Raw genomic sequence first — 15,791 nt, 5'->3', positions numbered from 1 at the left:
AGGAAATAAGCATTAATATAAAAACCTGAGTACATCAATGTCAACATTAGAGATAGCAAGGTTAGATTTTTTGTTCATGGTCATGTGGGTCAGTTGTTCCATAGGAAGAACCACATCGTTAGTAGGTCTGGGCCAAAAAGAAGTTAGGGGAAAATATTATAAACATCCAAAAAAAGGAGGGAAAATATGCTTCAAGGCCACAATGTGGTGCTTTGGTTAAAACATAGTTGTTCCAACTCCTTCGAGTCGCTCCAAACTTCTTCAATATTCAATCGGTCCAACTTTGCTTGCTTTAATCCAAGAAGAAATCTATGCGCTGGCTTCAATAGATTTTCCTATTATCAAATAGTTAGCAATCAATAAGAGACATTTTCCTTTATTAATGATGCAATTAGCAATCAATGTATACATTTTTTTTTTTTTTTTTAATCTTCGGTTTTTACAAATTTAAGTTGAATTCGTTCATTAATTTTTGCAATTCTTTCAAACCTTTAAAATGAGATTTGGAGCTTCTCTTCGCGCTAGGCGCTCTAGAGTTGATTCTTTTGCCCTGATGTGGTAGATAAATGGATAGGTTCGTGACAGGTCGACTAGCCCTTCACTTGCTTGGGATAGCGAAGCCGCTCCAGTCCACTAGTAAAATATCACCAATTTTTGTATCTTTAGCAGTTATTAAGAGTATTACAAATTAAATTTCAGGTAACAATAACTGCCTATCACAATTGGTGAGTTGTGGTGGACATTGCTCACCAGGAGGCCTCAAGTTTGAGACTCCTGGCTGTTATTTAATTCCCCTTCCTACCAATGAAATAAAAAGTGCAAGTGTATTGGAAGATTTCTCCCCTGTAGATGTCAAAAGAGAAAAATATGCAAGAAAATAAAAATCACAAAATTATTGAGAGATGTATAAAGCTTATAACCCAAGGAGAGATGAAATGACAACACAGCCGTATTTTCAATCTAAAGATGGAAGAATATCTTTGTAAGGCTTGATGGTTAGAAGTAAATTGAAGTGGAAGGAGATGAAATTAAAACAATAATAAATAGAAACTTATCTAATCATAGTAAACAATTTGAAATTAAGTCAACTTGCTAATCAAGGTATTTAACTTTTGGGAAAACGGGTTTTGTGGGGGAATGTGGCCCTTGTGCCCAGACACATGGAGAGCAAAATGAGCGGCCGCCCCCATGAAATAAAGAATGATGTCTCTCTGAAAGATTTTTTTGTGCTCCCATTGCCCCTTGCGCATACATAGGAACCACACTCCCCCACATGAAACACTTCCCCTTAAATTTTAATTTATTTTTCAATGATATAAATTAGATTGAATAGTAAGACATGATAGGGCCGAGGAATCTGTTTTGAAAAGTTTAATTATCGTATTTGGTAGGGTTTTCTTTCCCGTTAATATTTCTAGTGAAGTATAAAGCTTCATTGTCTACTACATGACATTATATGGGTTAGTCCATGTGATAGAGGATATGGTAAGCATCTCATTGGTATAATTCAATTTAAAATCATTAGACGAAGTAGCTAAAATTATAAAAAATGTCATTTTATATTTTTTTACTAATATCCATTTGGTGGCATTTCGGTAATTTTACTAAAACTTTAAATCAGAGTTTGAGCAACATTTCATGCTTCCTTTGGACTAAAATTTGACCATTGAGATATATGTGGGGTTGATCCTCTATCAAGTGGACTTACCTATGGAGTGCCAAGTGGTAAATAGTGAATGTTGTATTTCACTAGACAGTGATGCCTAGAACGACCCTATTTAATAAGTTATGGGCCTTATAGCTTATAATGGTGAAAGATTTCATGTTCCACATGTCTTGTGCCATGTGGAAAGGTGATGCAATTTTGAACATTGGATATTATTTTGAATCCCTATGTCAAATTTCAACTCCAAAACAATCACATGCCATAGGAGAAGATCAACAGATCAATAGGAGGGTGTTTGGACATAAATTTATTAATGCTTAGTCATGAATTTATCAATGCTTTTTTTCACCACTTCACTATTTCTATTTGGGCTGAAACTTGATATGTGAGCAAGGTACTTTGGGATATACTTGTAGTCACGAAGCTCTAACATCTATTAACCTACCATATGGTAATAAATGTGTCAACCAAATACCATTTTCTAATGGAACCAACCAAGAAAACCCAGCCTCTTTCTAAAAAAATGAAAAATGTAAAATTTCAATCAATTATACAACCATGATTGCCTAAGTATTTTCTTTTTCATTTTACATCCACTTTCATTTCCCTTTACATGTAATAGATGGAACCTAAAAGCAGGGAATTGATTAGAGAAAATACACAAAGGAAAGTAGTGAGAAGAAGTATATAACTCACAACCTAAGAAGATAGGGATTTAAAGGACCTATAGGATTCTTTTTTTTTTTTTTTTTCTAATATGTTGATGGAAATATCTTCAAGGAGCAACTCTCTAATTTTGACTGTTAGATTGATGAGTATTCTCTTCTTCAAAGTGCATCACCAAAATATTTGTTGAAGTCCTAAAAATTCAATCACAAAACCCTATTTGCAATTTTAGAAAGGGCTAGTCCCCATGATCGTATCTAATTAGCCATTGTTTACTAACAAGCGAACCAACTGTTTTGTTGGCTCTGTTCTAGCAAAAAAATATAATGGCAAGGAAAGGGCCAATCTCTCGTCGTCAGCCAAGCAAAAAATCATGAACCACCCCATTCTTAAAGACCATCCTAAAAGCAATTCAATAATTCATTATTTCAATTTCTAATTCCTACTTCATATTTCCTTCGCTGACCAAGTGTTGAGGTGGCTTTCCTCTCCCACCAAAGGTTTCAGAGCAAAATAAACCGTTAAGAATAGGGCCAATGTCTCATAGACAGATATAAGGGTTTTACAATACATATTTAACCAACACCATTCCGAAAGACCAACCTCGAAGCACAAAGCACTTCAACAGTTGAATTTTTTTTTTTTTAAGTCTTTTGAGGTTCCAATACTTGAACCCCAGTTCCCAAAGTACAATATAAGATTTTGACCATTGAAGCAGCCAAGGGCATTGGTCTTGGATAGTTGAATTCCTATTTCCTACTTCCTACTTCAAAATAAAAGACAACTCATGATTTTGTTGATCTACATAAAGAAAAATTTGTCCATCTGCACCTAGGACTGTCAAATCTAAATGACACTTCAATAGATGTATGAAAAAAAAATCGTCTATGACAACTTAAAGTACCTTGGAGTGTGCCCATGGTTGCATCCCTAAAACAATTTTCTCACTCGGAAAATCTTCTTGAAACCAAATCTTCCTTTTTCGCCTTTTCAATACAACACAATTTTTCGTTCCCACAATTTCTATCAATGAACACAAAATCATGTCATTCCGCATGTGTATTCCAAAAACATGCAAAAGAACGACAATTCTTAAAAATTATATAATAGTAAATCATTTTCTAATTATTTTACAAACCCTTTTTTACCCCGACATAAAAGTAATACTGAAAATAAAACAATGTACAATCAAAAGAAGGTTATACAACTTCTCAGTTCACCACTTTGATTACAAGAGATGCCACCACAAGAAGATGCCACCACCAGTACTAATGGTTGTAATAATGGTGGTAGAAGTCTTAATCTCTGGTGACCTGAAGAAACAAGCAAATTTTATGAAAGTATGAAATCATGACAAGCATTTTTACCTTCATACAAGTTTATGAAACCTTCCCACTTGTAGCGGCTACAAAGATGCACATTTCAATGGTAATAAAGATACAAATTATAATTCCAGTCCTCACAACCAGCTCAGTGTCCTCTTCCAATTCAAGCCCATCAACCCTCTTCCCCAAATTCCTTTGTGAACCTTTCCTGCACCTCAAGATCAGCTTTGCTCACAGTTGGCTTCTGCCTTGCTAGTACTTTATCAAAATCCGTTCTTGTGATTGGTGGTGGAAGGATCTGTACATACATTAATAGTTGCAAGTGAGAAGCACTCATTTCATAAGTAAACAAAGATAATGTCAGCCAAGAATGCCACTTCCCCTAGACTCTGATAGCCTTATCCATCAATCCATACCTGTGAAGCAAGGCCCTTTGCTGCAAGGTCCTGCATGCTGGTCTGAATAGCTCCTGGCTGCTTCGGTCCACATGGAACCCACATGCCCTCAGGTGTCCTTATAAAGAACATAGCATCCTGGGTTTTACGAACAGGTTCAAAGAGGACATCCTTAACCTGTAGTGACAGAGAATGGCATCAATGAAAAGATCGGCATCAATGAAAAGAGAAGGCAATAATCCTATTAGGAAACCTTCAAGTAGAAGATGGAAGAACAGGAGGGGAGAATAATCACAGAGAGGAGGAGAAAGAAACAACAAATAAAGGATAGGCACTCACACAAACTGAAATATCTGAACCTGAGAACCCCTCTGTCTTGTGGGCTAAGTGCTCGAAGTCACTTTCAGTTAGGTTGTGTGGGGTATCCCCTAGATGTACCTGTAGAAATCCATCAAATTGAATGGGAGAATGCCAATTAATTGTGGCCACAAAAGCTCTCTATAATGTTTTACCATGTAGTTGGGTCAAGAACATTGATTGCAACAAGAGGCACCATCTGAATACAAGAAATAGTTTAGCAACAAGCTCCATTACCTTGAACATGTGCTGCCTAGCCTTCAAATCAGGAAGAGGAATGTAAATCCTCTTGTCAAATCGTCGACGAATGGCCTGTGATTCACTTTCTATTAGAAACAGAAATTCAACTGTCCTTCCAAGATCCCATAAACATTCTACCAACAATGAATAGTTTTCCACCTACATGTACTCATCCATACTAGTCCAACTGATGCAATCACTATATCCTGATATTTCTCAGTTTTCTTAGCTTCCCAAACGAAATATGTTAACATGAAAATGTAACAATTAAGGTGAGAAAAGAAAAATTTATCCAGACGAATGAACTAATTACAATTAAAAAAATTAATTAATTACCCAATCAATTTTTTTTTAAAGAAACAAAAATTAAAATTAAAATCGTCCAAACAATGTTTTACATCCTTCATGTTGTGATTGCATAACACATGAAAGTTGAAACTCCAAGTCACTCTCACAATCAAAATCAACTATTCAGTGTATGCATGCTACTTCAACACAAGTCCATCAAACTCCCATTGTAATGCTTGTAGAAGCACAATGAGTTCCAACCCCATTTTTTATGCTTGCTTTCCTGTGGTATAAACATTTTTTCCTCTCTTCTCCAAACGTTATCACAATGACACAAGTATTTATATAACAATATGTACAACCCAATGTGAACAAAACATGGTCAAAACCTACATTCTGAATTAACCTAGAAGAGGTTCTATTCTTAATTTTTCTGTACCTGATCCAGAGCATAGGGAGTGTTTGTAGCTGCAAGAACAAGAACTTTCTGATCATTGTTGCCTACACCCTGAAATGTTATTTTTTAAAAATGAGCAAAAGATCAGTTACGATAAACAAAGACGTGTGAAAACAAAAGTACTGACTACTGAATTGACAAATTCACATAAGGGCCTTTAATCATGGGCATAACTCGATCCAAGATCTAATCACTTGAAGCAGAATGACTTGAAAAGTAAAATTTATTTGCTACAACGAATCATGGCTAAAACTTCACAGGTATAACTGAATTGAATCAAAGAAAAGCAGCTCAAAATTCAACTTTCCAATATTAATTGCAGCATTATGTCGTAAGATAAACTAAAGAAATTTAGCCTTCCTTGAAATGTGAAGTTCACGGAATGCTCTCCAAACCACATAAAAAGATTCACGAAGCCAATGTGTATATAAGGATAATGTGGTACAAAAACAATCTTAAAGGAAAAATATCGCACTGAAAGAATGTGATCAAACGCAGGAAACACTTCATATTTCATAATAATCATAAAAAAAATTCATGAAGGCAATGCTGCTTCTTCAACCTTTCATCAAAACCAGAAAACCAGCGGGAAGAGGAATGTGATTCAAGATGGAATCTACCTCTTGAGGTATTCAATCAATGTAGGTTTTCAGGTAATGAATAGCAACTACCAGCCCTACCAAAAGCCACAAGTTATCTACTTAGAAAGCAAGCAAAACAAGGGTTCTAGAGGTCTGAAACTGAACCCCGATATTCAGACCTGCAACTGAGGTTTAATCACATGATAGGAGGGAAGTCCGGCCAGAGTTTGAGGGATTTGGGTCGCCCAGGTAAGAGCTTCCTTTGCTCAAAATATCCGGTTAAATGGTTTGCTTACTAAGGGGATTGAACAATGATTTTGGGGACTGAGGTCACCCAGAAACAGAGAACGATAGAAGTAAGGAAGGAGAGAAGGGAGAAGGTGTCTCGCTGGGGAAGGGGAGAGGGAGGATTCACACAGAAGAAGAAGAAGAATGGGGAGCGGGGGAGATCACACACAACAGCCCACGCAGGCACAAACCACACAAAACAAATCCCTTAATTCATTCTCAAATCTGCCCAGCAAATTGGGTTACAAGCATATATTAATAAGAAAATAAAACTCCTACGAAATAGTGACTTTTAAATTAGGAAACTAAAATCAACTCAAAGAAGTAAAACCAATATCCTATGTAATCTACCCAAATAAAAAGAAAGATTACAATATTATTCCCAACATAAATCCCAGATATTCTGCTGGACAACTAACAAACTTGGATCCGGTTCTTGGTCTGGGTTCTCAAACAGGCTCAGCCCGATCCAAAGAACTGCTACTGCATCAAAAGGATTATACCAGAAAGCATCATGCTTTTCCATTTCTCCCACATTCAACCATATTTAGCCTCTATCTTAGGTCCTTCCCTGAGAGGTCAAGAAAACTTGTACCTTTTATTTTAACTCATCCTAAGGTATTACAAAAAGGGGGAAGAAAAAGGGACTCCAAAATCAACAAGTTGCATGCAAATTCATAACAGCTAGGCTTTGTTCCTAAGTCCAGGTGATGGGACATCTGATAGAATGAATTTCTGGGCCTGTTTGAATGGATCACGAGTTTCTTTTTTGTTGTTTGATATTTTGAAGCAGGAGTATCACCATCCCTGTGACAGCAAGCCCATCTCCATCCCTGGTGTCCTGGGTCAACATGAGGGCACCTTTCGAATTTGTTGGTTATGACATTTAGGTGTTCTTATTTTTATGCTAAATTTCTTAATTTATTTCTACGAAAATTTTTATTTTTACTATTTCAGTAAACTGATACCTACTTTCATTAATAAATGATTCCTTATTATTTACAGTAGGTTCAGTATAATATCAAAATCTGATTCTGGCCAATGTGGTTATTTTGATCATAAGGGTTTAGGTGAGTTGAAATAGCAACTTGAATTGGGATTCCTTCATCATGAGTCCAAATTCTAGTATAAGTAGGTATCATTAAGTGAAAAATAGAATCCGTAACTACAAAAGTTGTAAGGTTATATGCTTATATAAATTTCTGAATAAAGCAGCTTGTCCCAATTTAGGGTTATGGTTGGCGGTATGTGCCAATAGGGCTGTTAGTTCGTGACCTAATTCCTTTTTGTTGTTTCTTCTTTACTCCGCTATCATCTCAGGCATTTGTTATTGCCGTAATTAATATTTTCTACATATAATGTGGAGCTTATTTGTTAAATTTCATATCAGTCATGGATCAATCTTTCCAACCAACTTTTTCAATTCTTCAAGTTGCAATAGATTTGCTTAATTACTATATGGTAGTTTGTGGTCGAACCAGCAAGGTCCAACTAATCAAGAAAATCCACCCAAGGTTTGCGATGCAGTTGCATGTGTGCTAGCCTGGCATGTCCTCATCTGGAAACCCAGACCAAAAAGAATGAATTCTATATCAGGATTCCAGTCCAAAAGGAATACTTAGGGATTTTATTTACTTGGATTGTTTTTGTACTTTGCACTTTAATTTTATATGGGAGTTTCGGTAGAGTTGGTGGAGTAAGAGAATAAGTCCAATTTGCTTTCTAATTTTGTTTACTTTCCTATTTTATTTTACACAAGTATAGCAGTGGTTCTGTTAGTATCGATTTACATTACAGTACCCATCAATTACTCAGTGTGTTAAATAAAAAGTTTGAATTGAGATTTTTTTCTTCTGGTTCCGGAGTATGTGTGACTAGGTTTGTCAACTAATTTCTTCTTTCCCTTCTCCATTTGATCCAGTCTTCCTCCCTTCTCAGGTAAGTTCCTCCTACTCTCCTACTTCATGTGTCTCACTCCTCTTCTTCTTCCTTTGTTCCGTTCTAAGTACTACAGTCCATAAAAGACTGGTGTTAGTCTCCCTTGTGTCCTTCACTTTCAGCCTCAAACTTTGGGGCTTGAATCGCTACCCTAGGGCAACCTGAACCCTAGTTCCCAGCTTTTTAGTTTCTTCTCTTCTGAGGGATCAAAGACTGCAACCAAATCTGGGTTCAGTTCCACTGCCAAATTCAGTTTAGAACTCTTTATTTTATTTTCAGAGTATTAAAATTAAAGGCTTATTGCTTGGAATTATAGTTTGTGAGTGGATAATCTTCTCCTGAAATTTTGCAAGTGTTGGCCTTCAAAAGAGAGAGTTAACTCACCTGAAACAGAGCCAGTTTACGCTGTTTTTCTACTTGTCAGGAGGAAGAAGAACATATTCCTGTAATTATAAGACCCTCATTTTCGAAGAATTACATATAAGCCCTCTCATCTTTATTTGAATTCTGTTTTGCCCCCATTTTGTCTAAATTCCAGACTCGTCCATCTCAAATCTCAATTGCAGTTTGATCCTGTTACTAGATTTCTTTAATCCAAGGGTCGGAACTGTTCCAGAAATTATGAAATTGCTGCTCATCCTTCTATCTGAGAAGCTCATCAATTAGTAGGCCCATATCAACCAAAAGCAGGGTTTTGGAATCTGGGTTGCATTAGTTTGTTCATTGGTTTAAAATTTTGGAAATTATTAGTTGATTCAGGCCACAGCTCAGTGATGAGCAGCTCCAACTTTCAAACATATAGCATGAGACACCCTTGGCCGTCACCCAACTCCTGCTCAATTCTGTCGGTTTGTACCTGGATGCTAGAGCAAGGGGAGAGAGACTTGCGAATAGCAGCTGACATGAGTGCCCAGGAAAACCACAAAAACAGAGGCTTTTCTACTACTGAAAAAGCCTCTAGTCTTCATAAAAGAAGCAGAGAATGCCTGAGTTCTCACATTCTGTCTATTATGGAAAACATATGGTAACATGGTTTAGGAGCATATTCCATTAAAACTCAAACCGAACCTATGTTCCAGCTCCTGATTCTGCCAATGGTGAATCTTTGGTCAGATTCAGGCCCTAAGCTTTGGCAAAGATCCCACCCCAGGATGTTGACTACAATAGGAGAGGAAAGGAACATAGTCTCACCATATTTCATCCTTTAACTAGCATAAAATAAAAAACATTAGTAGAAGAAAAAATCAAAACAAAGCAAAGAAGCAATAAAAGACTATTATCTAACCTTTTCACACATGTTATCCGGGAACTTTAAATTTACATTATGCCTCTATCAAATAAAAAATTTCGCAAATCATATCCACTTCCAACTGGTATCGCCTCTTCCAGCATTTAGTCGCAGAAAAAGTCTCATCTAAAGTTTGCCTTTTCTTTACTAGGCCTCTTGAGAGGAAGGAATGATGGTAACAGAATTTTGTTGCAATTTAATGTGTACTTCCATTACAATCTAATTAGACACTAACAATGACACTGATTGGTCAAAGGCCCTTCAATGTAAGACCCTTCCATGACAATCTTATAACACACTAACAATGAACAAGAGCAATGATATCAAGTTTATGCTCTTACTCACTACTCCCCTTCAGAGAGCTCCTTTAAATACCTGGATCATGCCCTCCTTGACCACCACTCCCAGCATTCTTCAAGGAATGCAAGTGTAACCATTCATCTCTTCAAGGCCAATCTTTCCATCTTCTTCTCTAATCCTTCTTTCATATCATTCACTATCCATGCATAACCAACAGACGGGAGGGGACAAACAGAGATTGACAAGGTAAGCGATTATTGTTTGTACAATTTCTCCCAGGTTCTATATGCTCATCCCCTCTGCTTCCAGTATGGAATATGGATTATTCTTCTTGTAGTGCTGACCAAATCGTGGAAGTACTGTGTGTTACCATCTCCCCAGTTGTCTATGCTCATCCCTTCAGCTTCCATTATGGAATACGGTTCATACTTTTTTAAATCTGACCAGATCATGGAAGTAATGCATGTTACCATCCCTATTCTTAACCTACTAATGCAATTCACTCCAACTTATTTCCCCATTCCGTTCCTAATTCAGCAATTGCCTGAACTTCTCCCTCCCTTATGTTCTTCTCAACCATTCACTGTCCATGCAAGAACTAAGAGATGGAGCGGTATGCACAGTCCAACAGAGTAGGCAACTAATATCTTTTCAACTGCCTCCAGTCCTCTATGCTCATCCCTTCCACTTTCCCAATAACTAAATATGGTCTGGACTCTGGAATCAGGATTTTATAAGACTCCTCCAAAAGACCTCCTTTTCTTCTAATTCTGGATGCCTCAATTATGCCCAGAATGCCCAACTCCTAAATTTCAATGAGAACAAATTTATATAAAATCTTCAAATAATAGGAATGACTAGGTGTAGCATGAGCAACCACCATTTACACTTTACTTAAACCATGCAACTATAATGCTCCGAAAACAATTGTTTTCTTAAACATACCGAAAACTTGGAAGGACAAAAACTGAAGGCTCTAAAAAGACAAAGGGAAGGGAAAAGGTCCTGGGTCAAATACTGAGGAAATACATGAGGGTCTTATGATTGAACAAAACATATGACGTATAGGCCTAGATGGAATTAGTAGGATAGGACATGAGGAATTCCATGAATTTTGAGTTCTTGTTAGAGAAGGTAGCAGGAAACTGAGAATGACATTATTAAAAAAAAAAAAAAAAAGGGAAAGAAAGAGAGACACAGGCATCATAAATTCTCACTCAACAACACAAACCTGCATCTGCACAAGAAGTTCTGTCTTGATACGTCTAGAAGCTTCGCTCTCATTGCCTTCACCACGCTGACCACATAATGAATCAATTTCATCCACGAAGATGATTGCGGGAGCACTGTCACGTGCCATTTGGAAAAGGTTTGAAACTAACTTTTCGCTTTCACCCATCCACTTAGAAACCAAGTCTGATGAAGAAACACTGCATAACGCAGCACACTGTATTTTGTCAATTTATCAGGCCAAGTATATGTTCATGCACAATCTCAAGAAAAAGAAAATATTGCAATGTTAAGAACAAAGTAAATATTACCTCATGAAAATATATACATTTCTGCACATTAAAAGAGAATACATGAAAATAAAACATCTTAAGAGATGACATATGGGTCACTAGATGTTTAAATCCCCAAAAAACAAAGTCGATGAAATGTCAAAATGCAATAGGACAGATAGGTAGTGTATGCCCAAAAGTGTAAAGTAAAAATGGTGCAGTGAAGAGTGTCCAATCGGGCCAATTGGGACTTGGAATACTTTATTTTCGCCCACAGTTCAGTTCCATGGGCTTCGGGCTTATTATTTTTTATTTTATTTTTTTATTGTAATGGCCTCCTTTATAAGCCCAAAAGTTGGAATTTAAGGTGATACACAGGTATCGGGATAAAGTAAATGGATAAGATTGTGAGGGTCCCATATGCTATTAAATCTGGAAGAGTCCTTTTTAAGTTTAGTGTTTTAGTTAGTTTAGAAAGGTTAAGAGTTAATGGTGGAGTCAATTTAGGAGATTTTATTTCTGTTTTTATAAATAGCAATGAAACCAACCCACCCCCTCCACAATTTAGAATGGAATGAATTGATCTCTCATGAGCATGCTAGTATCTTTCTCACTCCTCTCTGAGATCTTGTTTCTCTCCCCCACGGTATTACTCTCTCTTCTTATCTATTTCTCTTATATTCTCTCACTTGTGAGTTGTATCCCTCTATCTCCCCCCCCCATTGTTGAGATCCCTTTCTCATATTTCTTTCTTATATTTTCTCTTACTAGTTGGACAACAAAGAAAATTTCACTCTCATCCCTTTTCCACCATCAAAACAATATTCTAGAAAAATATTTTTTGAGAATCTTCTCTCTCTTCTACACTTCTCTCAATTTTCTGCTAAGTTTTCTCCCAACTTACCCATCAACCTCCTTTCTCTCTCCATTCCACCTCATTTATGTGAGGTACTTTGGGATATTTGTTTCTTATTTTGATCATCGGGTTCTAGCACATATTCTCTTGAAATCTGAAACATTAGATCTAGTATCAAATCTGGCCATATCAACCATCAGATTCTTCTTCCACCAATCCTTAATTGAACCCATCACTTGTAGATCCACCATTTTATATAATTTAGACAATTATAAATATAAAAAATAAAAATTCACTTGTTGAATAAACCAACTGGTGCTCTGCAAAGTAGTACAATCAGGAAACTTCTAATCAAATTTGAAGATGGTCATCCACATGCACATAAGTGATGCAAAATAAATAAAGGCCTCCCATGCATACCACACTTCTTGAGCATACAAAACCCCCAACTCGTGACTCATATCTCAACAACACTCAATTTTAAGTCAAAGATTTAAAGAAGTTTAAGCACATAAAAGAAAAGTTTCAACTCTTCGAGGAAAGCAAACAGCACCAAAGTTTCTTAGAAGTTATTCACTTCAGCAGGAATTTGAAATTGTGTTGAATATAGATCAGGTGATCTTCTTGGCATAATTGTCAACATTATAACTGACGCTACCTTTAGGTCTTCAATTTAAGGTCTACAATTAAATTCACAAAAAGAGAGAACCCAAAGAAAAATAAGAATAAAAAGAACCAGGTGTTTTGTTAACCTAGTAGATTTTTATCCTCTGATACAAACTGGAAAGCAGATATGGCTAGAGATAAAGGTTACAACATCTACTGGGAAAAGTAACATTTATGGGAAACGGCACAATGAGAATAAATCAGATATTTATTAACCAATTATGTTTTCCATCTCTCATGACCTACTGCAACCACTTCAACAGAATCCCCAGGACAACAAACTGATATTTCTATCATTCGAGCTGAACCCTTCAACGCCACCTGAGCCATCAGAAAGTATTTAAGACATGAACCGTCATATCATATCTCAACTAACAAATCAAAAGAACACGAAGCAACTTGTGAATAAAACCGTCAGTACTTTCCAAACCACCCCCTCCCCAGGCAGAATTTCTGGTACCATGACAATTGTCAAATATACAACTACCAACAGACACTGAAAGGATGACCACCAAGTGAAGGAAAGAGATTAATAGACAATAGACAATTAAGTATGCACCTCATGCTATCCAGATTCCACAGCTATAGAAATCTAAATTAAATAAATAAATTACCACCATAAAAGTAACTCTAAACATGATGAAACACAAAAGGCAGAGAAGAATTTTCCTGATAATAAAATTGGAAATAACTGGACTGCTTTCTGAATGACAATAGACAATTAAGTATGCACCTCAAGCTATCCAGATTCCACAGATATAGAAATCTAAATTAAATAAATAAATTACCACCATAAAAGTAATTCTAAACATGATGAAACACAAAAGGCAAAGAAGAATTTTCCTGGTAATTAAATTGGAAATAACTGGACTGCTTTCTGAATAATTGGATCAACTCTTAAAAAGGTTTAATATGTGACAATAAATAATATACCTATGCTTTCTGAATAATTGGATCAACTTTCAAAAAGGTTTGATATGTGATAATAGATAATATACCTGAAAAAAGTCGAGTCTGCTTCTGTTGCAACAGCCTTTGCCAAGTATGACTTTCCAGTCCCAGGAGGACCATATAAAAGAAAAGCCCTCCATGGTCGTCTCTTGCCTAAAAAATACAAGAGCAAGTAAAACTGATAGCTGCAAGAGGGCAGGATAATATTTCCAATTCTCTATCTACTCAAGATAAATTTTCAAACTTAGAATCTCTTCAGCATCAATTAACAATCAACAAAATGAGAGTTCTTAATGTTATACAGGTGGTTTCTTTTTAATCAACACAGTGAGAGATAAGGAGAATGTTTCTCCCATGAACAATCCATCGTTGTAATGTAAAAGCCTACAAAAGACAAAACTCTTTCAAAGTTTCCATGCAGCATAACTCCCAAGAGAATCAGTCCCTGGGGTCCAAACAAGTTTACCTTTTTTTTTTTTTTTTTTTCATTCTTTCTGGCCTAGAGAGTAGAGAAACCTTTGGCATTAATTAGTTCTATGGAAGCCAGAGAAAGGGCGATTTTGGGGTTCTGGAGACGGTGCTACTGATAATACTGCTTGCACAACTTCCCCAAATCCCTAAACCAACAAGTACACCAAAAATGGTAACAGATATTACCAGACAAAAGGGAAAGATGCCCAAATCAAATACTGTAATAATTTAATGAAAGAAACTAACCAGTAAAAAACTGTGGGAACTTCACTGGCAGGATAACTGCCTCCTGCAATGCCTGCTTGGCACTCTCGAGTCCAGCCACATCGCCCCACTTCACATTCGGCTTCTCCCTTACTATAGCTGAGTTAAGGCCCGCCCTAAGCTTAGCTTGCTCAGGATCCTCCCCATCTCCTCCTTCTCCGTCCTTGGGCTTTGTCTTGGGCCGTGTAGCGACTGCAGCATCCCCATTCGAGGCAGGGCCGGTCCCTCCATCATCAAGAACAGCTCGAATCTCCTCAGCCCGCCTGAGGTACTCGGTGAATTTCTGAGTGATTGCTTCCTTAATCTTAGGGTTCTTCTCGTACTTCAAATGGGTCTTGAAGTACTCCAAGGCGTTCATATAAAGGGGAAAAGCCTTGCTGTAATTCCCCGCATTATCTTCATGAACCGCCTGCTTCACGTATTCTATCGCCTGCTCCTTGAAATTGCTATACATCTTCGAATTCCAACGAATAGCATAGAACGCACAAAAAAACTTCAACCCAAAACCCTAAATATAATTGATCAAATAATCATATACTGAAGATTATCAAAGTCGCTGGCTTCGACCTCGCGCGATTAGTGAACCTACAAATTACAGAGACACGAGACGGGAAGCTCAATGGAACCTTCACCTCTGAACAGCCCTGGAGATTCCCAACTAGAATCAGATAAAAAGCAGAGAAACTAAAGGAAAACAGACCTTGGTTTCGTGTTAAAGACTGGCGATCGATCAAGCGAGGTCGCTGCAAGTTAAGTTCTTCCCTTTCCTTCTTCGGATTCGTTCGATACCCTCTTCCAATCTTAGCGTTTCAATCATAACCCAATTTAGAAAGCGAAATTTACGAGCCGATATACAAAGAACAGACGCAAGGAATTGAAATTTAATTATTCACTGCGTGAAATATTAAAAGAGAAAGGAGAAAAAAAACAGTCAAGGGCAGTGCGCTGGGCGAGGAAGGAGACGAGATGAAGACAAGAGAACCAGAAGAACCCACCCCGAAGAAAAAAGAGATTTCGTACGAAGGAAGGAGTATGATGCAGTCTCATCCATCTCAGTTAGCAAAGGCATCAATAGTGGGCCATAATCAAATATTTTGTCAATCGTATGATCAGGACCGTCTGATTTGGAGAACCACTATTTTGAAATTATGCAATTGTGCAATATGTAAAAGGTATCAATCTTGCTTATCAATAAAAAAGGGCAAAAAATACCCAAAAAATAAAATAAATAAAAAGATTTTCAGGAGAATGCAATTTCCTTTTATGGTTTTTTTTCTCTCTTTTAAGACACC

General features: G+C 36.9%; 1 protein-coding gene across 1 annotated transcript; it reads right to left on the bottom strand.

The window, feature by feature from the left end:
• Positions 1 to 3,515: 3,515 nt before the first annotated feature.
• LOC122058045 (protein SUPPRESSOR OF K(+) TRANSPORT GROWTH DEFECT 1-like) lies at positions 3,516 to 15,516 on the bottom strand. Its single transcript, XM_042620454.1, has 9 exons — positions 15,200 to 15,516; positions 14,482 to 15,084; positions 13,812 to 13,917; positions 11,021 to 11,219; positions 5,377 to 5,445; positions 4,647 to 4,721; positions 4,392 to 4,490; positions 4,074 to 4,229; positions 3,516 to 3,955 (listed from the first exon to the last, which is right to left on the bottom strand). The coding sequence occupies exons 2-9, from the start codon at positions 14,951 to 14,953 to the stop codon at positions 3,830 to 3,832; spliced, it is 1,302 nt and encodes a 433-aa protein (XP_042476388.1). The 5' UTR covers positions 14,954 to 15,084; positions 15,200 to 15,516; the 3' UTR covers positions 3,516 to 3,829.
• Positions 15,517 to 15,791: the final 275 nt, after the last annotated feature.

This window comes from Macadamia integrifolia, chromosome 12, assembly GCF_013358625.1.
Source record: "Macadamia integrifolia cultivar HAES 741 chromosome 12, SCU_Mint_v3, whole genome shotgun sequence".
Taxonomy (NCBI): domain Eukaryota; kingdom Viridiplantae; phylum Streptophyta; class Magnoliopsida; order Proteales; family Proteaceae; genus Macadamia; species Macadamia integrifolia.
Note: the sequence above shows the minus strand (reverse complement) of the source record. Positions and strands in the feature narration are given on the sequence as shown.